Here is a 26,745-nt window from a genome sequence, read left to right as displayed (position 1 = left end):
AGTCTTTCTCTTTTTTTTAAATCACTCCACTTTATGACTGTCATTTCTAAGATGCTCCCAGAGGCTGTACATACTTAGGAAGCTGAGACAGGAGACTCAGAAATTCTGGGCCAGTCAGAGCTACATGCGCAGTGAGACTCTGTCTCAAACAAATGAAAGGGGACCAGAGGTGAGGTAGGGTGGTGGTGGGGCAGGGGAGAAAGCTGTCACTGGCTTCGCTCAAGTGTCTGGGGTAGTCTCTGTGTCCAGCCACCCTCAGGCCTGGAGGGCGGGCCTCTGACTGACCTGTGGAGGAGCAGGTGTTTCCATTTGAGAAGTTCCATGGCCTCAGAGTTGGTGAGAAAGAAGGAACCAGGCGCGGGTCAAGGGACAAAGCAGAAATGTCTATGCAGGGACTCAGTCTGCTCACCAAGAAAGCAGGTATGAGGTCAGGCCCCAGAGAGGTGTCACTGGGCCCCAGAAATTCTTAGCCAAGTGACCTCAAACTACCTGGCCAGTGTCTTTTTTTGCTTGCCCCATTCTAACCAACCATACTAATCTTGGAAGTTTTTGTCCGGGATGCACCTGGAGCTGCTCAAAACTTCTATTAGGTATCTTTGCTGAAAAGGAAGCGTTGTCCAAGAGGATCCAGATTCGTGTTGGAGGCCCTTCAAGATTGGGAGGTGGGGACAGGGAGCAGAAACCATCCTTAGTAATCTGCTAAAGGACTCGTGCACACGGGGACCTGTGCTCTGCTTTGGACGTTCGGTTTTCAGTCTTTCCAAACCTCAGTCTGATGGTGCTGGCATGGGAGATAAATGAGGTCATAGCTCCTGAGGGATCTCTGAGGAGAAGTGCCAGAGGAGCACAGAGGGCGTCTATCTGACACACACGGGCCTTTTTCCTCTCACCCTTGTTGGCTGGCAGCTTTTTCTGGAAAAGTGCCTGGTACCCAGCTCCCTTTCAGCAGGTGTCTTCCTTCTCTCAGAAAGAAGCACTCAGAGTCACCCCTACGTGCCTCTCCTCTGTAGCCAGGGCTACCGTATCACCCCCATTCTGCCGCACCTCCATGATGGGCAAGGTCAGGGCCTCTTCAAGCACCTAAGTAGGCCCATTGACAGGGAAGGCTGATTTTCTGGACTTGACAAAAGCCCCAGACAGCATTCCTCTTTAAGCTGCAGTCCAATTACCAAAGTGCCCTGACCTGTGGGCTGAAAATAGCAAGTGCTAATTTGCATGCTGTTTATTTAAGTAGCAAAGCCTCTTGGGCCCTGCTTCTTGCCCTGTAAAAGTCCACTCAAGCCTACACAAAAAACTAGGTACTCCACTAGGTCCCCTTGAGGGAGGAAAGAGGGACCCAGGAAGGGAGTCTCCTGAATTCTGGCAGCTCAGAAATCCATTTTGGGAGGAGATCCTCCAGCCTGGCATCCTCTTAACAAGGACCAGGAAGCCGAGAGAGAGCCTTCCCTTGTGGCTAAGCTGCTGGCCAAGACTTGTTCACATTGTGGCCTGGCCCCCTTGTCCCTGTAGCTGGAGTCAGACCTTGGGTAGACAAACTGCACGCATAAGGGAGAATATGGCCCTGTGGTCTCTGGGTGGCTGTACACGAGCGAATACAACACACACGCACGCGCGCGCGCGTGCGCGCACGCGCGCGCGCACACACACACACACACACACACACACACAGCCTTCCTCAGATCCTCCCTCCAGCTCTGACCAGAAAGCCACAAAGGAAAAAAAAAAAGCCTTATGGAAAGCCTGCAGCTAGATTTGGAGAATAACATCCCCTGTGGGTGACATTCTTCTGGCTGACACAGCCATTTTATTCAGGATTCATGCTGGCTGGGGCTAAAGAGAATCCCTCATGGTGCTGTAAGTTGTTCCCCAGATGACCCAGGCCAGCTCCAACACAGCCATGGGGACAGAACTCCAGGATTCTCTCTCTGTGGTTGCGGTGAGGATAGGGAGCCCAGCACAGTACATGGATAGGGGGCCTGGACAGTACACGGATAGGGAGCCCAGCACAGCACACGGATAGGGAGCCGGGACAGTACACGGATAGGGAGCCCAGCACAGTACACGGATAGGGAGCCCAGCACAGGACACGGACAGGGAGCCAGGACAGTACACGGATAGGGGGCCCAGCACAGTACACGGATAGGGAGCCCAGCACAGTACACGGATAGGGAGCCCAGCACAGTACACGGATAGGGAGCCAGGACAGTACACGGATAGGGAGCCCAGCACAGGACACGGATAGGGAACCCAGCACAGGACACGGATAGGGAGCCAGGACAGTACACGGATAGGGAGCCCAGCACAGTACACGGATAGGGAACCAGGACAGTACACGGATAGGGAGCCCAGCACAGTACACGGAAAGGGAACCAGGACAGTACACGGATAGGGAACCAGGACAGTACACGGATAGGGAACCCTGACGGGGATAGGTCCAGCAACACTATTTCTACACTGAGATGGAAGAATGCATCAGAGACCATTTGCCTTGCACTTACTCCCTACAGAGCTGGCAAGTGCATCTTTCCCAAGTCTCACCCACCCAGACTCCTTGGACTATGTAATAAAATCTCCTTATGTCACCATGCTAGGGAGTAGTCCGAAAGAGAGGTGCTAGGATCAATGCAGCCCTTCTCTCTCCTCAGATCTCTAAGTGTCTTTGTAGAACTCAACACCGGTGTACCTTTGATATAAGCCCCCTCCCCCAGCCCAGCCTATTCAGGGACAAAGGTCCCTAGGACTAGGATTCATCCTTTGGAGCTGCAGCCCCAGGTCAGTGCCCCTGGGCAGTCACAGGTCTGGGAAAGGCAGGCTTTAAGGGGAAAACTCAAAGGCCATCAGACTTTAGCCAAGGTTAAGAGGAGGCAAGCCCTCAGAAATTTCTCTGCTGCTCCCTACCATTTGTGAGAGCTAAAGGAGATACTGTGAGGTCTAAGAGGACAGAGAAGGCTCAGTTCCATGGTGCTGTCCAGACTCCAGATGACACTTCTTTGTGATTCACAGCCATCTTAGTTCAGAACCCAGGAAGGTTTTTGTTGTTGTTGTTGTTGTTGTTGCTGCTGTTTTTGTTGTTTTTTGGTTTTTTTTTTCCGAGACAGGGTTTCTCTGTGTAACCCTGGCTGTCCTGAAACTCACTCTGTAGACCAGGCTGGCCTCGAACTCAGAAATCCTCCTGCCTCTGCCTCCCAAGTGCTAGGATTAAAGGTGTGTGCCACCACTGCCGACGGGCAGGAAGTTTTTTAAGTTAATAAAAATTTTACTGATTTAGTGTGTGTGTGTGTGTGTGTACGTATATGTGTGTACTCACACATGCACATGCGTTTTGTGTGGGTGTGTGCACACCATGGCCTGTGTGTGGATGCCAGAGCACAATTGTCAGGAGTCTGCTCTCTTATTCCGCTTTGGCCATCCAGGGAATTGAACTAGGTCTCAGTTTGGCCATACCACTTGAGCCGTCTTGTTGGTTCATCAAGTGGTTCATGAGACTTTTAAAGGAAGAACTGCAGATTCTGTCCATCCAACTTCTCAAATGCAATCTTCCCAGCTTGCTTGGTTCACCTCTGGTTGGAGACACAACCATAGAGTGAGCCTCTTCCTTTAAGGCTTGAGGACTGGAGGGAGCAGGGGACGCAACTCTAGCACAGCCGGTCTCAATCTTCCTAAGGCTGGGACCCTTACAGTTCCTTATGTTGTGGTGACCTCCAGCCATAAAATTATTTTCCTTGCCCTTTCATAAAATATACGTTTGCTACTGTTATGCGTTGCAGTGTAAACATCCGTGCTTTCTGATGGTCTGGGGGCAACCCTTCTGAAAGGCTTGTTGGACCCCCAGAGGGGTTGACACCCACAGGTTGAGACCAGCTGCTCTATGTAGTACTCCTTCTTCTCTGACTTAAAGTAAGGTGTCACTACTGGGTCCTGCAGGCAGAGGTGTCCCAAGGTTTGAGCCCTGCTACCCACCCCACTGTTTTTCATGCCCTTGGTTAAAGACGGGGTGTCTTGGAATCCTTTTCTATTTAGTCGCCCTCTGAAAATGCCTCCTGGGTGAAGGCACAGACCCTAGCTTGGGAACTGGGAACTGCACACTGCCCCCAACCTGCCCGCACAGCTCCATCCACAGCCAGCACACCTCCTGCTTCTGCTGTAGTCCGCAGAATATCAGAAATGTGTTTTCTCTCCACCCCTTAAAGAGTATCTGAAAGAGGTCACATAATCTTCTCCCACCCCTAGTATAACGGTCCAGAGCCAACCTCAAGCAATATGGAGCCCCTCTGACCTTCATCTTGTTTCAAGGATGAGTGTATGGATTTAGTACGCCCATTCTGAGTAATTTGTAAAAGCCTAGTAAGTGCTGAGGAGTGGGCTAGGAAGGACCACCCTGTGGGGAGGCTCTGCTCAGGCCTCTTCAACCTTACCCACGGGTGCACCACCTCAGCTCCCTGCCTGGGAGACTTGGAAATGCTCAGCTGCTCACGCCCCCCTTCGACCCCAAGCAGCGCGAGGCAAGCCGCCCACCAGACTGCTGCTGGCATTCAAGGGGTTAACTCAGGAGCAGCTCAGGTGGAGGTCGAAGCCCCCAACCCCCCCACTACCTCCATACCTTCCGGCCTCCGAGGCCGCCGAGGCCACTGAAATCCTAAAGGCTGCGGTAGCTCTTTGTCTACCTGCTCTGGGCGTTAAAGAGCCCGCTGGCAGCCTGCTTCGCTGTGGCTCGGGACAGAAGTCAGCGACAGAGAAATTGGGCTCTGTCACTTTAAGTACAGCTGGAGCCGTAAGTACTAGGCCGGCTGTGCAGAAAAAAGGGAGCAGAGGGCTGAGGACCGGTGCGGCGTCCGCCCCTCCGCGTGGTCGCCGGCTCTTACGATTTGGGGTGCCCGCCGCGTGCCAGGTGAAGGCTGTTTCGTGTGCATTTGGTGCTCATCTACTGAATGGCTGACTGAGCTAGGGAAGATGCTTCATCTGCCCCTGCCCAGGTCGGGAAGAACAGCGAATTTCCCCCGCAGGTAAGCCTAGAGTCGGTTTAGGGCATCCCCACTAGCACGGCTCCCAGCTCCTCCACATCTGCAGCCTCGGGGCAGAGGTGTGGGGTCCGCAAGAAGGAGGATCTTGGCCGGGCTCAGCCAGAACGGCGAGTGCCAGCACCCCAGAGCCTCCGACTCCCTCCCCCCCCCGCCCCGTTTGGCTTGCTGCTGTTTGGTGCTGGGGGGTCTGAAGAGGTATGGAAAGAGGATCCTGGAGGGAGAGTCAGGGAGACCTGGATGATCAGACAATAGCACTAGTTGATTGAACTCAGAGGTCTGCGATTTGCAGCTTTGGAGGTTGCTGAGCCCGGTCAGGGTCCTCAGGGACCAGGGCGGGTGTCTGGAGAGGGACCCATAGCTCTGGCCCACTCAGCCAAGGTTATCCCTAACTCTGGGCATTAAATCTAGGAAGAAGGTCGTGGGTGATCTAAAGATAAGACTTGGGGGGAAGGGAGGGGCGTTGAATGTTTGACCCTACGGCTGCCTGGATCCCTTGGAGTAGGACTGTGCTCCGGGGACGGGTAAGAAATGAGAGTCTTGTGATTTAAGGAGGCGCACTGTGAGGTACAGCCCTCTGCTGTAAGGTGAAGAAGGTGAAGCGGGGAAGTGAGTGTGACCGCAGCTCCACCACCCTAAGCCCCCGGAGCTAACTTGGAGAGTGCACGAAACTGAGAGAAGTGTCCCGTTACTGCGGCCTGTGCTGGGACTTTCTGGGTTTCCTGAGAGCTTATCTTATGCTATCATCCCCAGATCTACACTGGTTTCCCTTAAACTTGTGTGACTCGGGGTGGGGGTGGGGTGTCGAGGGGTTGACTGAGACAACCATGTGCTAGGTGCAGTGGCCACACCTACCGCACCTGCTTCCCTACGCTCCCTTGGGGGAGCCCAGACTTGCCACCTAGAGGTGTACTCTTGCTTCCTGGTATTTCCTTGGAGGAAGCCCCCAAATCGTAGCTCTGCTCTACACAGAGGGGAAGAGCAAAGAACTGGCCAGTGCTTGGGAAGGGAGGCCTGTTTCTTTCTGCAGAACTGTGGACACAGGTCCCAAAACTTTTTTTTTTTTTTGTTCCTAACCACATAGTACACAGGCTGCAACCTTGCAAAGCCTGCAGAATGTAGTGACTGGTGAGATTGTGACTCCACTGGCGAGGCTGTTCATGAATGGGGACTAGATCCTTTTAGGGTCTTCCTGGACGAGACCTTCAGCTAAGTTACGTACAGTTCAGCGAGTCCTGGAAAAGGTGGAAGGGAGGGTGGGTCACAAGCTCTAACAGCACGGCCACCTAACTGGACTCTACTTGGGTTCCACATGGGGCGCGCCCTGGAAAAACCGGAGCTTTGCCACCTCACCGCGATGCGTTCTTTGCTTCTTCTAATCCCCAGACAGCCTGAAGTTCCTCTGAGTGACTCCTAACACCCATCCCTGCGTCTTCCTCCACATCCGCCGTCTTTAGGAACAAGATTTCTTCTCAGTTGATAGTTTTTCCTGTCCCCTTCTTTGGCCCTGTGCCATTCCAGAAAAGTCACTCTGTCCTCCCAGAACCTGGCCTTTGTTAAGCTGAGTGCCCTATCCTGGGGCCACAGCTGTTGAGTACCTGGCTCAGTTTCTGGGCAGGTGTGCCGGGGGTTGGGGGTGGGGGTGGGACCTGTCTGCCAAAACACCTCCCCAGGGACGGGGCTGTGGTTTCCCCTCCATCCCAGCCTGAGATTTGCAGGCTGAATGTGGATTGCCATCCACAAGCCGGGAGAGAGAGGATGTTGTAAAGTGTAGGTCGGTCTTGGAATTGCTACACTTTAGTTATAAAGCTTAACTAGCCTGGCTCTAGTCCACAGAGGGGGAGCTTAACCCATCCATTCCTTTGCTCTGAAGACAGCTAGAAACTTCCTGGAAATGGTATTTAGCTGAAGTCAGTGGGGGGGGGGCATCAAAGAGATGTCGTCCCCCCCCCATACGCATACTCCAGCTCCCCCTCAAGCTCAGGAGATAGCACCACAGAGGACAACACCAGGAGAACGACTTAATTGGCCCTCCCTCCGGGACCTCACTTCATGACCAGCTTTTGATCTGCCCTCAGCCTCATGCTCCCTTGCCCTAAAGCAGATGCCCAGATTACTGCCTTTGCCCTGGAAGGCTGTGTCTGCCGCGTCCTGCACACCCCAAACAATAGGCTCCCCTGGAGAGAACTGTTTCCTCCTCCTCTGTCATTCAAATAGCAAATCTAAGAAAATCAGAAGTCTAAGCCTGGAGCCCCTTCAGCTCCCCTACTTTCTTTCCTAGAAATGGCCCTTAGGTCTAGCCCGGGGAATAGGTGTGAATAATACCTGTTTACTGCAAGTGCCTCACACAACCCACAGCACAGCTGCGGGGCAAGTCCCTGGGACGGAGTTTTGACTTGGCACAAATGCAGTCTCTGTGAGAGGGCAGATGCCTGTGAGGGACGTGCTGCTTCTCGTTACGGGGTTTTATGAGGCTAGACATGCACACCCCAGGCAAACCTCACTCACAGGCTTACCCTCCTCTTGCAAGACCTCTGCCCTGGCTGAGAAGGGAGGGCGGAGCTAGCGAGCGCAGTAGCAGCCCGGGGAGTCACCTCTCCTCACTACTCCCTGTGATCTAAAGCCCTGCTAGGGCTAAGGCTGTTATAGACACCCATTTTATCTTCTTGATCATGTGGGGTGGTTTTTTTGGTCAGTTTTTGTTTTATTTTGATCATCTCATCTCACAAATGAAAAAAGAGATTGAAGGTAAGTAGATATGTCCAAGATCACAGGGACTGACTGACTAGTCTGTCTTGACTGGAAGCAGCTCTAATGACCATGATTGCTTGAGACTTCTCACTGGCATTAATCCAGGCCCCTGAGATGCTAAATGCTGAAGGTTCTGAGTTGAGGCTAATTGGAGGCCTCAGCCAAGGTTTTGGGTTAGCCTCAGACTCTGGCAGGAATGTGGAAGGGACATTTGTATACTTGAAGTCAGCTGTCCTGGTTTGTAAGTCACTCTGCTGCTGAGTAGCTTTGTGCTGGGACACAAGTTGCTTAGGCTCTGCTTCAGTTTCTCTCTCTGTGAAATGGACCTGACTCTTACTTAACCTCTCTGCGGTGCAGAAAGGACAATGAGGATAGCGTGGAAAGCAGAGCACTTTAAACACCAGGGCACACAGGGCAAGTGTGGACCAGGTGAGGCCCTCCCACCCACGAGAGACTCCCAACTCTTTAGATTCTGTTTCTTCCTTTTCTTCCTTTTTCTTTGGTTGTTGTTGTTTTTGAGACAGAGTTTCTCTCTGTAGCTCTGGCTGTCCTAGAACTCACTCTGTAGACCAGACTGGCCTCTAACTTGCAGATATCCATCTGCCTCTGCCTCCTGAGTACTGGGATTAAAGGCATGTGCCACCACACCTGCCTGTTTTTCCCATTTTAGCCATCCCTTTCCAGCTTCTAAGGATAGAGCCTAGCAGTATAATAATCCAAACAGCTCCTCGACTTAGAACCTTTGACTTTCCCTTAAGTTCTGTCTTAGTCAGGGTTTCTATTTCTGCACAAATGTCATGACCAAAAAACAAGTTGGGAAGGAAAGGGTTTATTCTGGTTACACTTTCCACATTGCTGTTCATCACTAAAGGAAGTCAGGACTGGAACCCAAGCAGGTCAGGAAGCAGGAACTGATGCAGAGGCCATGGAGGGATGTTTCTTACTGGCTTGCTTCCCCTGGCTTGCTCAGACTGCTCTCTTACAGAACCCAGGACTACCAGCCCAGGGATGGCACCACCCACAAGGGGCCCTCCCCCCTTGATCACTAATTGAGAAACTGCCCCACAGCTGGATCTCATGGTGGCATTTCCTCAAATGAAGCTCCTTTCTCTGTGATAACTCCAGCCTGTGTCAAGTTGACACACAAAACCAGCCAGTACAAGTTCTTAATTGTCTACCCTTAAGTTTTTACTAGCCCAAGTTCTGTGTTATTTATAGTATACTTACATTTTAATAGCATCTTACATAAATATAGATCTTTTCTTAAAACTTGATCTGTTTTTCAAGCAGAAATATTCATTCAGCATTTACTATGTGTGATAACTCTGTGTCAACCACTGTGCTGGTGCCAGAGAACCAGCTGAATCCCAGAGACCTGAGATCTGAGCTTTCCAGCCATTCACTTATTCTACAGACCCGAGTGAGCCCTTCAGATGTCAGGCATGATAGTGGGAATCTAGCACATGCAGCAAGTCAGGCATCGACCCCGAATTTCAGAAGCTTGTAGCTGTGCAATGAAAACAGACAAGTTAATAGATGCAGGCCAAGGAGAGTGCTCGATGGGTAAAACTGCTTGTAATACAAGTCTGATTCCTGGATCCCAGCTTGGAAGGAAACATTCAGCTTCCTAAAGTGGTCCTGACCAGCACTAGCACTTTACTGTATGCATTCATTCACCTGATTACTGTATGATTCTCCCATGTATCATACATAGATACATATGCAATAATAATAATAATTAAACATGGAAAAGTCAATGCATCCACACCAGACTGTGAGAAATGCAAGAGAGAATGGCAGAAGGATGCCAGGTGGTGAGGGCGTGTGAAAGGCATACAGGAAGCGGCCATCTTTGGAGGCCATCTTTGGAGGCACCATCCTTGGAATGGCTATGAATGGCTTCATAGGGGAAGTGGTATTATAACAGCACCTGGAAGAGTAAAATAAGATTTTTCTAGAGAGACATAACATGAATTTATTTTGGAAGAGGGAGAGGTTATGAGGGGCTGTCATCTTCTACACTGTTTGCCTGGGTCATCCGTCAGTGTAGCTTCATTAGTTGGACAGATTCAACCTCCGAGGCAGCATCCTTTGAGACTGGTGTCTAATGTTTTTCCCTACCCAATATGAAGAGCTCTGAGCATGATGTGACATGGGACATCTGGCAACCTCACATCATGCCTTTGGCTTGCTCTTTTGGAGCCTAGTGTCATCTCTAGTTAAGTTCAGGGAATAATAAACGGCCCTTGCCCCTGACATTAAAGCCCAGTCAGATAATTCTAACTTCAGGGATTTCCTGGAAATGCTCAGCTTCCTGGGATGCTTTAAGCCTTAAAAGGCTCCTGATAACTCAGTTCATCTCTCAGAAAGGAGGAGGAGGAGGAGACTTTGAGATATGATCTCACTCTATAGCCCAGGCTGGCCTCAAACTCACCTGCGTCAGCTGGGATTACTGGCGAGTGCCACCATACCTGGCTAGGAAGAAATACTGAACATCAAAATTCATTGGCCCCCCTTTCCTCCTTGCGTGAATATGCGTATGGATATACAACAGCCTGGTCACTGGGGTCTGCAGGAAATGTTGAGCTCAGTCAGGAAATGGTCGATGCAATCTGTGGGCAAAGAAAAGGCATTATAAACTACATTTAATAACATATACTATACATGTATAACTTTCCTACTTAGTGTATTGCTGCAGGTGCCATCCACACAGTAGTGGTTGGTGATTGAAACAAGGGAATGGGGAGGTGTCCACCCACCTGCAGTTTGCTGGGGACTGAGCCAGGTGCTCTATGAGTGTTACCTTGTTTACTTCTCGAAATTATCAGAGAGGCGAATCGTGATAAGACCGACCCTCTTTGTTCTCCAAGTACGTGCTCAGGTGGGGAAGGCATTTGCCTCCTGTCAGGCTTGTGAAATTTAAACCTAACTCTGGTCCCACGAATGAGTGTTCCTCTCTGTGATATGTAGGAGTGAGGGCTTGCTGCCTAAGTCAGATCCCTTTGGGGATGGTCACTTTCTATTAAAGAATAGAGCTGCTAATGAGATTCCCCAACCTCCTGAGAAGTTGCGCTCCAACAAGTTTATTTATATCTGAGTTTCCATATCAGCTCCTGACATGGTGCTAATTGGTCCGGTCACAGCTCGTAGGGTCTGAGAACCTTTATTCACCTGACATAGGTACTGATAACATCCATTGTAAGAGCTCTTGTACCAGCTGTGCTAGCTTTCAATGTCTGTTTAACCTGCTTGAGATCACATTTGGACCGTGTAATAGATGCTTTTCCATTCCTGTGATGATAAAACACTGTGACCAAAGCAACTTAGAAAAGAGTTTATTTGTGCTACAGTTCCAGAGGGCTTGAGAGTCTATCATGACAGACGAGTGAGCTTACAGTTGTAGAGGAAGAGAGTCCATCATGACAGGCAAGCATGGGTAAGCAGGAGGAGCAGGAACCTAAGAGCTCATATCCTCAAACACAAGCAGTTGCAGAAGAGAAACTGGAAGCAGCACAAGGCTTTTCATGTCAAAGTCTCTCTCTCCTGCAAGTTTGCACCATCTGAACCTCCCCCGAACAGTAACACCTCATGGGGACCAAGTACTCAAATGCATGAGACTATCAGAGTATTGGAGACATGTCTCCTTCTAACCACCACAGATCTCTTCAGATTGAGGCAAATCCTGTCTACTGAAGGACGACAGGTACACGGGATGGAAGAAAACTCACCAGGGAGCAGTTATTAATGACCTACCCCATGTTGAGAATTGCTTAATTTCTACAAAGGAAATAAAAGTCCACTTATTTATTCAGATCCTCAGTAGAATGAAATTAACCTGTAAGGGATTTAAGCGCTGATTTTTGACACCAGGAATTATAGTAGCTGGAAACTGGAGGCAGGCAAGTCAGAAGTATGAAGGGACATTTACACCCAGGCTAAGGAGGGAGCAGTGAGTCTTCAAAGACTGTGGAGAAGTCTGAAGAGAATGTTCTTGAAGAGGAAAGTTTATGGCATAAAAGAAGAAGGAGGGAGAGCCTTGGATCCAACACATCCCTTAAAGAGGGTTTATGGGACACTGGGACCAATAGGCAATGTGTAAAGAACTGGTATCATCAAGTCCTTCCCACTGTTGAATTCTCAGTGTCTTCCCATTCTTGAGACTCTGTGGCAGCAGACCCGGAGCTCTATGCTCCTATAAACACACAAGCTTTCTGTGTGAGAAAGTGACTTTTCAGGCTTGGAACATTTCCTCATGTTATTTTAAATTCTTTTATAATACTATACTAGATGGTCAGGTTTTGATCTTGGTCATCTGCCCACTGTATGATTTTTACAAGTAGGGTTTTAACAGCTTTAAAACTGAAGGTTTGGAGTTACTTTTCAGTGGTTAGCCCTTACCTAAAAAGAAGGGCCCAGGGCTCAATCCCCAGTGGACAAACAATGACAGTATTTTACCAATGGGCCCTTAAGGCAAACGCATACTTGCAATTCACTCTCAGGCATCCTGAGTTTCTGCACTCTTTTGCCAGGCTCAGTAGCCCAGAGGGCAGTAGTGTCCTCAGGGTACACATCCTAGACCTTGCTCCCTGGCCCCTTGCCCCGTGTAGAAAAGGCTCCCTCTTGAAATGCTGCCTCACAGATACAGCTCATGAATTCTAGGTTTATTGTCCTTGCAGTCCCAATGGTGAGTAGAGCCCACAAAGCCCGGTTCTCAGCAGTCAGGATGCATTTTAAAATGACTGCCTTTGAGTTAGCATGAGCAGCATATTAATTCATTAATTTTCCTTGTGTTAAGAATCCTCCTCCACTCTTAGAAATTAAATATGGAGGAGGTACAGTAATTGCACCTGTTTCCCCCCCCCCTACACATTATTTATAGAAATTATTTTCAGCCTGTATAGATGGTCTTTGTGTTTGCCATTATAGCCCAGGTAGTTTTTTTTTTTTTATTCCGAGGTCTCTTTAGGAAACCCCAGGCAAAACTGATCTGGAGGAAGCGTCAGCATGTGGCTTGATGGATTCTGCTCCCACCTTTGGTTGTTGCACCAGAGAACCTAGAAGCTTCCATCAAACTCCACCCCTAACCTCGAAACCCCAGGCCATGAAAGAGACCAAGCCTTCTGCCTGAGAAACTTCCCATGAGCCCCTGCAGGAGGGAGGGTATCATTGCTTATTCATGCACAACCGCCATGGGGAATTCTCAGGCTCTGAGACACGAATTCTGGGAAAATCTGCACAGAGCTAATCATTATAGAAGTAGTGCGGATTCCCCGGAGTGACCAACCTGTGGGGAAAGTGCTGCTCTTCCAGAGAAGCAGTGAGCCTATAGGAGCATCCCAAAAGAAGGCCTCGATCTGGTGTCTGGATTTCAAATGCCAATCTGCTCCTGCAAGCCTTGGCTTCACTCTGTCTTTGTCTTATCAATTCAGGCTAGCTAATTCTAACTTAGAACACTTCAGCCAGTAAAACAATACCTCCAAATACAGTAACACTGGTCATGACTTCAGCCCAGAGATTCAAGAATTGTGAGAATATTTATTTCTGTCAGCCTCGAATCCTTACCCGCACCTCTGAGAGGTGAGGTGGAGGAAATACATTGAAAGTAGTCGAGGATGAAATTGGAGCCATAGATGTCACTCTTGTTTTCCTGAAATGATTTTCTGCATGTCCAGGCAGGTAACATACCCCTGTAATCCTAGTGCATGCGAGGCAGGGGCAGAAGGATCAGGAGTTCAAGCCCAGCTTAAGAAAAGTATAAGGAAAAAAAATAAAGTTTTGTTTTGTTTTTTGTTTGTTTGTTTTTTTATGAAGAGGAGGAAGAGAAGAAATGGCCCACTTGCTCCTCTGTCTGCTCTAGCAGCTGCTCTGGTGTGTGCCTACATCTCTGCCCTTACCATCACGATGACTCCTTCCCAAGATTTGGGTGCATTCCCAAGTCTGTTTATGCCTGCATGTATAATTTAATTATTAAGTACAAAGAAAGTCACTTCTCATCAGAACTATTTTGGGATCCACAGAAACGCTGAAAAAGGCAAACTGCTGAGAAAACTTGATGGTGTGGGGGTGGGAGTAGGAGAGGGTGGGGCGGTGGTGATAAAAAAAAAAATCTTAAAGTTTAGAGATTTTAAAAGTTCTAGAAAGCTATCGCGTTCATATCGTCTTGCATCGTTTAAATCCTGCCCCATTTTAAAGCTGACGGCGGTGGATGCAGTGCGCTGTGGATCTGGGCATGAAGAGCCAAGTTGGAAAGGCAGGAGAAATCCCTGTGGGTTCTAGGATTCTGAGCTGCAAACACAGAGGTTCGCTGGCGCCTTTCTGTGTAATTTGCTGTACAAGGACTTGTGGCTGTGAGGATTTTACACATAATGAGTGCCCGGGGCTCTTCCCTGGGAAGGACCATTCTACACTCAAATGTAGAAGAGAGGTAGTCTGTACCAGATGAGCTGCAGTGTTTTTGTATTGGGGAAAACCCCTCTAATGCAGACTCTTCCTGGAGAAAGGAGTAGCAGGTGGACCCTGACAACCTATGCTGAGCTTTACATGCTGAGATTTTCTACCCAGCACACCAGGTAAAAGAGTTGCTCCTTCTTAGCGTGAGTGAGATCAGAAAGTACAAGGTTAGGTCTTGGCTATGGCTTATTTCTCTTCATTTTGGCAAGTGGGACCAGGGGACGGACGTATTTTTAGTGTGTTCATTTTTCAAATTCTTTGGAGTGATAATTGTGCAGTTTGATATTTGCACACCGCTGACACTTGGCTGGCGTCCAGAGCCGCCTCCAAGGAGAGCTTGGCTCTCCCAAATCTCAGAAAGGCGAGTGGAGATGTTTGGAGTGTCCGAGGGGCAGCAAGGTGGAAATGAACAAAGCCAGTATCCACCCTGCACCAGAACCTCAGAGACAGACACACTGGATGGTTTTTGTTATTGTTGCTGCTGCCAATGGCAAGAGGGTTCTTCTCCGGGAACAAAACCAGTTTGATTTTGATTAACATTCTCTTCTTTTAATTTCAGTCTTCCTTCCGCCGACTTCTTTAAAGATTATGCCAAAAGCTCAGCCTGACCCCCGAAGCCTCAGAACAGATTTCATTCCCAGTTGCCCAAGAAAAGCTTGTTAATACTAAAGTGATTTCCCTGCCATTCATTTCCTGTGCTCTCAAACTTGTTATATCCCCCCCCCAGATGTGTATCTTTAGGTAACAAAAGCTGATCTTGCTCTTGATCTGAGGAGGTAATGTAGGAGTCAGCTCTTATTTGTTTGTTTGTTTGAGATGGGGAAATCTCACCGTTATAACCCAGGGTGGCCTTGAACTTGTGATCCTCCTGCTTCAGGCTCCAGAGAGCTAGGATTATAGGCATCTGCACTAACTTTGGCTTTCAGGAGACACTTTGCAAGAAAGCATCCTACAATGACCTCTCAGAGGAGCAGGGAAGGAGCAGATGTCCCACTGAGTATCTACCTAGCCAGTGTCTTCTATCCAGCCCACAGTGGAGGACATGTTTGGTGCTGAAGTGAGGGTATTAAAACACCCAGAGGTCTAATAGTAACTTTAACACTGATTGGCTCCATGAGCCAAAGCTTCCAGCCTTAAGTCTCCCCTCTGCCCCCCTGCACCCCTCTCCCCTGGTGTGGGGGCTTCCCTGTCAGGAGGTGAGAGTTTGGAGAGAGTGGGCTGGAAAGTACATCAGTAAGTAAGGACTTTCTACAAATACGCAAAATTGCTATTGTGGAGTATTAGAAGCCAACACCACTTCAAAAATGCTTAAGTAGTCATATTTGTGGAGCACTTCAGGACTTCAAAAGTGATTCTATGAACCTATACAAGACATCTGTTTTTCAGAATTGTTTGGTGAATCTGGCCTGTGTAGGTGGGAGTTTAAGAAGTTTAAATCTTTTCAGTTTGCTATTCTTCTTTTCCCCCATTCATTCATTGAGTGTGCGCATGTTATGCCTGAGGCATAAACATGCCTTTCCCTCCCCTGAACACCTGGTTTCTTTATATGTTCCTTACATCACTCACTTATTGCTTAAGAATTAAGACCCCCGCCCTTTGTTTCCATTCCTCTCATTGTAAGCTTTGTCGGAGGTGAGGGATGTGGGCACTTTCACAAGCTTGGAAGCTCGCTGGTGAAAATGAAGGTCTTTCACAATGCATTAGTGGGGCTTTTGCTCCAACACCGACCTTTGACCCCTGTACACAATGTGGCATTCAGCTGTCCTGTTCTCTCAAGTGAAAACCTTCAGAGCCCTCAACAAAGATATTTCACCGAGAGTAAGCAGTGCATGAACTAAATGACTTAAGATAAGAAGGCGGTTGGTTTTGAAATAAAGATGAAGGCCAGAGGTCTATAAAAATTACAATGCCCTCCAGGGCCGGGTCACTGATCTTCCCTTCCCCCCATAGCGGGGTTGAAGACTCTGCTTCCTTGGATTACAGAGACAAGTGAACTTTCTCTTCCATGGGATTCCTTAATGGATTCCTTTGGGCAGACCTGCCCAGTGTTCCTTGGTGGGATTGATAACTGAAAAGGAGGGGGTCTTAGTCGGGGAAGGGAGTTGTTGAGAATGCTAGAGGGTTTCTTGAGGAGCACGGATTTAAAATCCTTAGTGAGGATTCTGGTCTGTGGCTCAGAGAAACAAAGGCTTCCCATTACCTTAGGAAAGGTGCTAGGAAGATAACTGGTCAAGGCTTAGTCTTCGATTTATTTCCCTACTGCTCTCTAGAAATGTAAGAAACATTTAGGCTTATGAACAAGCTTTGGGTACTTAATTGGAAGGTTGGGTGAGGACAGGGAGGCAGAGAGGCGAGGTAGGGGGAAAGGCATAGTTTGGGTTACACACACTTTAAAAAAAAAAACAAAAGCATCTCTGAGGATTATGTTCTGGGCATTTGCGTCTGCCAGCTTCGCAGACATCCAGATTTCCGTGGTGTGAGGACTCTGCTCTTTCACTGCGTCTACCTCACAGTGGTAACTTGCAAATTTTTTCCCCCATGAAGCTTTATTTTTGGAGACCACTGTAATTTACATGCTGGGACCTATTATTAACTGCTAGTTTTCTGCCGTTATTGGAAATCTTTACATTAGGAAAGAATGTATGGGCTGTGCTTTGGGTGAAAGGAGGCTCAAATTAAAGGTTACCTTGTAGAGTTGTGGAGATCTGTCTAGGATGTGAGAATGGATTAGAAACCATTTGCATCCCCCAGCTGAAGAGAATCCTGCTGGTCCCTCATGACTGTCTTCCCAGAGGGGACGTGTCATGTGTCTAAGGAAAAGTACCTATTTCATGGGGGAAAAAATGATCACGTAATAGTTTTTAAATAGTCTGTTTCTGAGCCGATGGAGCATTAATACTGTCCTCTATAAGGGCTACATTGCATATTTTATAAATGTAGAAAGCAGGAGCAGTTGTGCTGTATTAAATTTCAGCCCATAATTGAGTAACTAGAGAAGCCTCTATTTAATTAAATCTCACTCTCCACTGTATGACAGGAAAATTTAGTGACCTTCTGTTTGACTACCGTCTGGGGCTGACCAGTGGTCAGAGCATGTCTTTCAGACACCCTCCCTTCTCAGAGAGAAGGCTCCGGCGATGTGCTAGCTCAACAGAGCATCTGTAGTGAGTCATTTAAAGTGGCTATGCTCAGCTCACACAGTTTTCTGTGGGCAGCAGAAATGCTTCCCCCAGAAATGGCTAGGCTTAGGGCGGGGTCTTAAGAGGTTCTTTTAGTGGGGCCAAGTGATTTTACAAACAGTTATAGCAGACCCTCCTTTCCATGTGCCGTTTTTAACCTGTTCTGAGCCACTACAGAGGAACACATGGGGTGGGGGGTGGGGCTTCATGAAGGGTTGGCTTCCATTTAGCAAGTAAATATATGGGGTTATTTACTGATTGTTTGATTCATCTTTTTTTTTAAGACAGGGTTCTTTGTGTAGCCCTGGCTGTCCTGGACCTCACTCTATAGACCAGACTCGCCTTGAATGCAGAGATCCTCAGGACTGCTAGGGCTGAAGGCAGGCACCACCACTCTTGTCTTAGATGGGGTTATTGTTGTTAGGCAGAATTAGGACAGGTGAAAGCTAGAACTTACAATAAAATGAAGAAAACAATTAGCAAATACTGTTTTTCTGAACTGTCTTCTTTTCTGATACATACACTGGTAGTTGCCATGTCTGTTTGGGAGAAGATATTTTCATATGGACACTGTGATTTGAAGTCAACAACTGATATTTATTGACCAAGCCCTTATCTCCTACTCTGTGTAAGAAGATACTCTCCCATCTTGGTTGCCAGTGGAGTGGGAAAGGCTCTTAGCAGGACAGAAGAAAGTTGAGCTGGGTGTGACAGTGCCTATCTGTATCTAGGTTTTGGGAAACAGAGACAGGAAGATTTTGAGTTCAAGTTCTATTATGGATTACATCCATAGTGAGTAAAAGGTAAAAAAGCGATTTGTTTTACTATAGAGCAAGTTCTTATCTCAAAGGCGGGAGAGGGGCATGCTGGGAGTTAGCACAATGGTAGAACACTTGCCTGGGTTCAGTCCCCAGAACTGCCAAATAAATAAGTGAAGTCAAGAGGGACACCACAGTTCAGTGTGTGACCAGAGAGAAAGAGTTGGGATAAGGAGAAACAGGAGACAAATGCTCGCTCTATGGTGAGCAGGCAGAAGAATTTTAAGGTGTGACAGACTGGTTCAGATGTAACCCAGAAGTCAGAAAGGTGTACCGAAGATGCCCTGATTGGATTAGCATATAGATTAGCATATATTAGCATATAGGTCTTGGCTAGACTGATAAGTTCCAGTGTGTGGAGGGAAGATGGCACAGTACCAAGCAAAGGGAGTTGAAAGATCTGAGGGAGGCTAACTAGTGCAGCTGCAAATCTCTTCCTGTGGCCCACATGCACTACAGCTTCAGGACCCAACAAAGCACAGGCACAGCGCTCTTTGCCTGCTCTGACTTCTCTAAGCCTAAGCCTGTGGTCTGTTAGGATGCTACGACTTGTGTTAGTTCTACCACATGGGCAACTTGGTTTTGCCCTGCTATCTTAACCAGTTTCCTCATGCCTTGTTCTTGTTTGTTTGAGACAGGGTCTTGTCCTATAGTTCAGGCAGCCTCACCCTGGTGATCCCCCGGGTCAGCTCAGGAGGGGTGTCATTACAGGCGTGTACCCCAAGTCAACCTCAATTGGGTTTTCATATAGAGGCTATTGTGCGAGAATCAAGGTGGTGTGGCTTGTGAGATTTGACAACACATGTGCTCCCATATCCATTCTCACACGTGGTGAAAGACCCAGAAGGCAGAGCTTTTAAAGAGGCTTCTTTTTTTTTTCTTTCTACCAAATGTGGAAAACAAGATCTTGAATAGAAACTCCAGAGAGTGAGGGGAGCGAAGCCGCTTTAACCGGAACAACTTACCTCATGACCGTTTAAACTGCTGGGGTGGGGGGTGTTCTAGGAAACAGACTGAAGACAGAGGGACAAACAGACACAGGAGGACACATAGCAGGTTTATATGGAGGTATGTAAGGCTTCAGTCCCCTGTGATCACCCTCCCTCAGGTTTACCGGGTCTTCAGCATTATAATCACATATAATCAGACACATGAAAAGCATGGCTCCCACACCCTTCATATTGTCTTATTCATTCTCTAGCAAAGCTACCCTACCATCTCTTTATATTATTTTATGTATCCCTACCAAGTGACTATAGGCCCAGGGAGTGTGCTCCGGGAGTGTTGATGACCTTGCATATCTGACCACTAAAGCTTTGTCCTTTCTGCGCATAAAGGCTGATGATATCCTGGGTGGTGGCCAAGCAGGGAAGCCGGCTCCGTATTAATCCCTCAAAATCCCCACTTCCTTGCTGTTCCGCTTTTAAGTTAGCTTTTTTTTTTTTCTTTGCCTTCAGTTGACTCCTTATGTCGAAATTCTCTGTATTCTCACCCTGAAGAAAAAAATCCCTCCTCCAGACCACATCCAGCAGTTAAGACTTCTCCCCAGGGTTTGAAACTGGAATAAAACTAAGCAACCCAACCCCATCCCACCCCACCCCACCCTAGCCCAACACCTTTCTTTGTCTGTCTTTGTCATTGACCAGAAAAGGCTTCTGTCCTGCCCCAGGTTTCCTTCTGTGATGCCAGGAATGGTGAGCAGGTGTGGTGTAGCAGTTAAAACATGCTTGCTACAAAAACATCAGCGGTTTGCTTCTGGTTCTTAGCAGCCCACAGTGTCAGCATTTTGACAAGGAAGCTCTCCCTGTAAGCTCTCCCTGTAAGCTCAACAACAGCCTGCACCTGTGGCTTCACTCTTGTGCCAAGATCTTGACTCCTCCTCAAGATCCCTGAAGGGAAGGAGCCCCACATTGGCTATTGTCTTGATATACAAAGTCTACACACACACACACACACACACACACACAGTAGTTCATTTCTTTTTTGTTTATCTGGTTGAGGTTTTTGATTTGGTTTGGTTTGGTTTCATTAATTTATTTATTCACTTTACATACCAATGCTGCCCCTCCCTCACCCCCACTTCCAGCCATCTTGTTTTGTTTTGTCTTGTTTTTGAGACAGGGTTTCACTATATAGCTCTAGCTGTCCTGGAACTTACTATGTAAAGCAGGCTGGCCTCAAATGCACAGAGATCTGCCTGCCTCTGCCTCCTGGGTGCTGAAATTAAAGACGTGCGCACATCATGCCTGGCTATGTAATTCATCTCTTAAACCAAATCTTCAATGGAGTCATCAAATGATGTTCTCTAAAACCAGCTGACAGGGACATATGCCAGCAACCTGGGAAAATATTTTGGGCAAATTTTCATCCAGTGAGGCACAAGAATTTTACATTTCCTCTTGAACTGTGGCTCTTGGCAGGATTTCTTCTACATGGGGAAAGGAGTTTCATGTCTGCCTCATGCGGTGGGAGGTAGGAGATAGACATGGATAGATCTATCCCACAACCCTGCTCCATGAGTCTCTGCTTTCGGATACAGAATCATCACCTGCAGTCTGAATAAAACTCCTGATTTTGCATCACTGTAAAGTAAACATTATCCCAGAATCAAGAAGACCAATGAGCAATTGCCAGAGGATATTGCTAGACAAAGAGGGTAAGACTTCCTGTAATAGGGACGCAGTGGCTGACAAGTTGACCCCAAAGCCTATACCTTGGGAGCCAACTGATTGACAAGTTCAACTCTGAGTCCTGACTAAAGTTGTTAAAACTCCAGTCTGTGGAAACATAAAGCATCTTTTGTGTTTCTGGCTGGCCTAATCTAGTGGACGGAGGTGCAGATGACCCAGCCAGTTCTTGGTGGACATGGAAGGGCTCACTTGCATCCATGTGTGGAATGACCCCTTTTGGTTCATCCTGTACCTCCCCTTCCCCCGGAGAGCACAGAACATCGACCTCAGCCAGATAGCTCCATATTGTGATCCACATGTAGAAAGACGCATCCAGCACTTCCTCCTCCCCTGACCACAGGAGAGTAGCGTTTGGAGTCTTGCTCAAAGCTTTCCTTTCTAGAAGGTTGCGCCTAGAATTATGGAAACTGGTAATTCCTCTGTAAGTTTTCCTAGGAGGAAGATGCTAGACTAGCGAGGTACACATAGAATGACCTGCCTGCCAGATGCTAAGCCCGTTCCAGGAGTGGTGGCTGCGTTGGCTGACACCTGAGCACAGTTGGTTTTCTTTCCACTGCAGGTGCTTGGCTTTGAGATTTTATGTGATATCTGGGAATACACACCCATCTCTCCTTGGAGGTTGTGGAAGGGTTCTGTCAAGTTACAGACGAATCCCACGACCCCATTTTGTTAAAGCCCTGTTGTTGTTACTAGAGACACGTCACCGCTTCAAGCACACTGTGTTTTGGTTTGCAGGCTTTTTGAAGTCTGGGCACTAACCTCCTTGCCTCACAAATCTGACAGTGAGTGACTGTTGAGGTTTGGTGTAGAAGTAACAGAGGAGATACAAATTAAGTTTGACCTGGAGACCACAGTTCTGTGTAAGGAGCCCCTGGAGATGCATAAGTGGAGTCAATGGAAAGCTGCCTATTAATGCTCTCTGAGGTGATGCTGAATGTCCCCAGTGACCGCCCTGGCTTCAGTTATCCGTCTTATGTTGGAAGTATTTAAAGTATATGCATTGTTTAGAACCAAATTTTATATTAAGCTTGTATTTTATCCCCTTTCTACTCAAGTGGCCTTAAGCATGAAATCTTAAAATTCAATCCTCTTATGGGTAAAATACTTACCTCAAGATCTATATGGAAATTAAATGAAGCTGTGTATGTCCTGTATGTCTCTATGCACGTATGTTTAAGTACCCAGCAGAGTGCTTGTCATACGTACACAAGTGCCAAGCATATAGTAATCATCGTTTTAATAATGATCCCTGGTGATAATCACACAAAATATATTTACATCAATTAGCATACATCTTGCCGTTCCACTGAAAATATAATGTAAAAATGCATGCACTTTTAACAGAAATAAGTACCATAGGTGATTATAAAAAGGTTGCATATTAAGGAGAGTGTTCTCAGCGAGTCCTTCATAATCACTGGGTTTCCAAGGTGTGCATTCGTGAGTGGAGAATCAGGAAACTGGTTTGATACAAGCTAGTAGAAAGATGAACAAGTGGGTACTTAAACAGCTGCGTGGACCCCAGGATTTAGAGCAGCCGTCACCCAGGGTTCAGCATGCTGGGTGCTGGGTAGTGTGATAGAAAGATCTTTTGAAGGCTCCTTGGTGCCCTCGGTCCTCTTCTTAGTTCCATATCAGTTAAGTTGGCTTCCTACAAAGCCATCTTACATTTTGGTAAAACTGTAGATGTGCTGCGTCTTTTCACTAGCAACGCAGAGGTTGTGTCGGTTAAGCCTGACTGGCGGGGTATCAGTAATGGCTAATGTTGAGTCGCATCCCCAGTCTGCCCGATGATTAAGTGAACAGAACCGCAGCTTCCCACAGAACAATCTCAGACTAACGTGGATCACTCTGCTGCAGTGGAAATCTTGACAGTCGCATCTAGATGAGAAAACAACTCAGTGACAAAAGGAAGCCTGTCCTTCGGTCTCCTACCTCCCCACCTTCCTTTCTCTTGAAATAGTCCTATCAGGGTGCCAGCTGAGAGATTAGTAAACTACCCCATAACATACCGGAAACTTCCTGCCATCCCATGAGGCTGCTGAGGTTGTTATAGTCCCCTGTGAGAGAACAAAAAGAGAGAAAATCATTATCCTGTTCCTCCATCTCTGTGGTCACTGCCAGCATATATCCTTGATAAATTTAATGGAATTTAAATGAGATTGCAGAAGTTTGGGGGATGAAGAACTCTGTTGGAGTCAGAACTTCAAAGTCATCCTCTCGGGGACTGCACAGGCTGTGTCGTGCAAAGTGCCCACATCTTTTAACTCATTTGTGACTCTTCTGCCAGCCTGGGATATTTATTTTCTTCTGCCTTTAGAGAAAGGGCAGCAAGTATTTTGCATGACTCCCATATCTGACTTTGCGTGATCCCCATTTCTGACTCGTATTATAATGACATTCTTCATCCACGGTTGTTCTCTGAATTTCTCCTGAGACATCTCAAGAGAATGGATTCCTGAGAGAAGCAGTCGTACTTTGTAGTGGGTTGGTTTCTCCCTGTTGTTTTTGAAATGGAAAACACATAGTTTGACTTGCAGTAAACACTTCAGTAATTGTGGTTTTGGTGAGTCCCAGGGTTTGGATGGCCTTGTTTTAGGTATTCATCAGACTGGCACAGAGTTTGCCCTTCTTGAAACGAGACTCTACCTTCCTAAGCCTCCAGCTGATGAGGCCCCTCTCCTTCCCTCCCCCCACCCCTTCTCTCTCTCCTCCAGGAGTTGTTCTGGCCTTTAGTGTGGTGACTTGTGCACAGACAGGCTTGAGGTATCAGCACGCAGGATTTTTCTGTGAAGGTTTTTGAATTTGGATTGTTTCTATTTTGCTGTTTTGTTTTTTTTTAAATATTCCTTATTTTGTTTTTCTTTGGTAGATTAAATGTAGACCGCATTAGGGTAATTATTAGCAGAAAAGTTTGAATGAGTCACAAGCTCTGTATTTGGAATCAAGATACAAAAGTTTTTGGTTAAAGAAGGAAGCGTGGTGATGTCCATGCGTGTGAGAGGGAACGATGGGGAGGGGGACTTCCTAACAGAAAGGAGACAGGAGACAGGGGAAATCCTGGGGTTCTGGTGTAGGTGCAAAGACTATGGGTGGGGGGGGGTTCAAAGGGAGTGCCTGGCAGTTGGTTTGTTTTGTGGTGGGAAGCCTCATTCCTCAGAGCACAGCTCCCAGAATTCTAGGTGTTTATTGCCAGATCAGCATTTCACACCAGTAGCCTGGCCTGAAGCTCTCGGAGGGGCTGCCAGAACTGCTTAGCAGGGATTCTTGAGCCAGGGGTCTGAAGGAGGGCCTCCTCCTGTCCCGCCTGCTCCTCCTGTCACTCACTCTGAGCTAACTGAGGCAGGCTGTGAAGATGAATGATAGCGTTTTAATATCCAGGACTTTCATTTGTTATCGTATGTGTACCAGGAACATGTGCAGGACATGGGCACTCTACATGGCTTCTTCCAACATGTCTCTGTGGCAGGATTTGTGTTTCTGACTAAAAAGGGCTTTCGTGCCTATGAACCCTCCATGATTCGTTCCATGAGGTACAGAGATGCTTAAATTCCATCCTGCTTCGAGCTGTCGCCTGCTTCTGGACTAGAGAACTGGCGGTGAGGTGCAAGCCACCCGAAGGCCTCTTCCCAACTTATGTTACCTCCTCCACCTCATGAGTCAAATGTGAAACCAGTAATACTCCTGGCAGTCTTGTTGGGACTCGTGGACAGCTTAGGTCAGAAGGGCTCTAGACTGGTAAAAAGTTGAAAGCTAAGAAGTCACTGCTTTTCTGTCAGGGTTTGTCTGTTGGGGAATCATTAGCTTCTGATTTACAGAGCTTTTTGTTTGTTTCTTGGTCTCTCTCTCTCTCTCTCTCTCTCTCTCTCTCTCTCTTTTGGTTTTTCGAGACAGGGTTTCTCTGTGTAGTCCTGGCTGTCCTGGAACTCACTCTGTAGACCAGGCTGGCCTCGAACTCAAAAATCCACCTGCCTCTGCCTCCCAAGTGCTGGGATTACAGGCATGCGTCACCACGCCCGGCTTCTTGGTTTGTTTCTTAAGACAAAGTTTTGCTATAAACCCAAGGCTGACCTCAAACTTGACGGATCTTCATGACTCTGCCTCCCAAGCACTGAGATTGCAGGTGTGTGCCCCCTGTGCCCCTTTCAGGGTCTTTCTGAATCTGTCTTAGGACCGCAAACTTTGGCCTACTGGGCCAACTCTGCCTTACGGCCTGGTTTTATATGGCCCACAAGCTAAAGAATGATTTTTTTTTATATCTGTATATGATTGAAAAAAATCAAAAGATTATTTTGTGACATACAAAAATTTGAAATTTAGATTTCATTGTCCATAAATAAAGTTATATGGGAGCATAGCGATTTGTCTCCAAGTTCGCGATGATTGCCTTCTTGCTGGTCTCTAACCAGCAAGTCAGACAGAGTGACAGACAGAGTGAAGACATTGAACAGTGTGACAGAGACCCTGTGTCCTGCGAAGGCCAAAAATAGTTACTTTCTGGTCCTCACAGGAAACCAGGCCCTTCCCTGAGCTTTCCATACATGTCAAATTATTGTCAGCTTCCTCTTCTTGTTGGTTTACAAGAGCCATGGAAATCCAAACATTGTGTGACTCACTCCTTTTCACCTTACCAGAGACCTTAGAATTGTGCGGTGCACTCGTGAGGCAGGCCTCCAGGAAGGGCGAGCCGGCTGGGTCTGCAGGACGTACCTTCGAACCCACATCAAGCGTGTTCGTCCTCTCAGATGCTACAGCGTAGAGTCTTCATTAGAAAAAGGGGGGCTTGCCGGCTTCCAGCTTCTAGAATAGGGCATTCCTTGACCAAGAGTCAAAGCAGTCAGGGCCTGATGGCGTATACCTTTAATCCTAGCACAGGCAGACCTGAATTTCAGGCCAGTCAGGCTACACAGTGCGACCCTACCCCGCTCCAAACCCCACATTTTTCTTGATGTTTAGCTTCCTGTGTGTTTTGGCTAGTAGGAGTTAAATGATGTGTCTGTACTTGGGGAAACTGAGGGTAGGCAAACACTAATTTAACTCTCCTAAGAAAGCCGAGTGGAGGTAGAAACTCATTTCCTGTGTTCTACAGAGGCCTCTTGAATGTTTTAAAGGTGAACCCGACGGCATTCCTGTGAATTTTCCCCGTTTTTGTTTTGTTTTGTTGGAAATGAATCTCCAGCTACGTTACAGCCTCTTGAAAGCTTTCAATTTCCTGGCTTGGGAACATCTGAACAGGGCAGGAAAATGCCTTGATTTCTTCTTTTCACCCCTGCCCCTTTGAAAGAAGTCAAAGGAGAGCAGGAAAGGCTTGAGGCAGGCGAAAGGGAAATCTCTGAAATCCAAGGAAAATGCAGGCAAGTCGTGGCCCGCGGAATCAGCGTTCCGCGCCCACAGTTGGTCCTGATTAAGGAGGCTCAACCTTCTGCTTTGTATTCCATTCTCTGGCCCTGCCAGCTGACACGGCAAAGCCTTAACCTCCATCTCGGAAACAGCCTCTCATGTCTCCCCTTATATCTTCGCTTCTCTCTCTGTCCCCTGCTACTCTACAATTACCCTCCGCCACATGAAACTCCCAATAAAACATATTGATACCTCTAATCCAATTACATCCATTCTGTCCCACAAAGTGCCATCCGTGCTGTTTGTCGGGGTGAATAAGAACATGGAGTCATTGGGGAGCACTCACAGAACATGATTTTGTCGCAGAGAGACAGAATTTCCCTGCAGTCAAAGCAGCAACGATAGATAATTCTTTCCACTTCAGCCTGACTCTGACTCTCACGGACTGTAGCTTCTACCCATCCCTAACTGACAGAGTTGTTTTAGAATGTTTTGTCTT

At 47.6% G+C, this 26,745-nt stretch overlaps 2 protein-coding genes across 5 annotated transcripts in view; one reads left to right on the top strand and one right to left on the bottom strand.

Moving 5' to 3' along the window:
- The window catches only part of Tmem9 (transmembrane protein 9), a 678,246-nt gene that overhangs the window by 522,169 nt on the left and 129,332 nt on the right, over positions 1-26,745 (bottom strand). The gene's annotated exons all lie outside the window — the stretch shown is intronic.
- Positions 1-26,745, top strand: part of Nav1 (neuron navigator 1) — a 254,817-nt gene that overhangs the window by 173,143 nt on the left and 54,929 nt on the right. The window contains exon 1 of one of the 4 annotated variants that reach the window (XM_052200641.1): positions 4,814-5,003. The exons of the other annotated variants lie outside the window; for them this stretch is intronic. Coding sequence (XP_052056601.1) covers positions 4,951-5,003 — 53 coding nt within the window. The 5' untranslated portion in view covers positions 4,814-4,950. Of the gene's footprint in view, positions 1-4,813; positions 5,004-26,745 lie in introns of those variants that run through there. 4 annotated transcript variants of the gene reach the window in all.

This window comes from Apodemus sylvaticus, chromosome 12 (genome assembly GCF_947179515.1).
Source record: "Apodemus sylvaticus chromosome 12, mApoSyl1.1, whole genome shotgun sequence".
Lineage (NCBI taxonomy): Eukaryota > Metazoa > Chordata > Mammalia > Rodentia > Muridae > Apodemus > Apodemus sylvaticus.
This window is presented reverse-complemented; position numbering and strand designations above follow the sequence as displayed.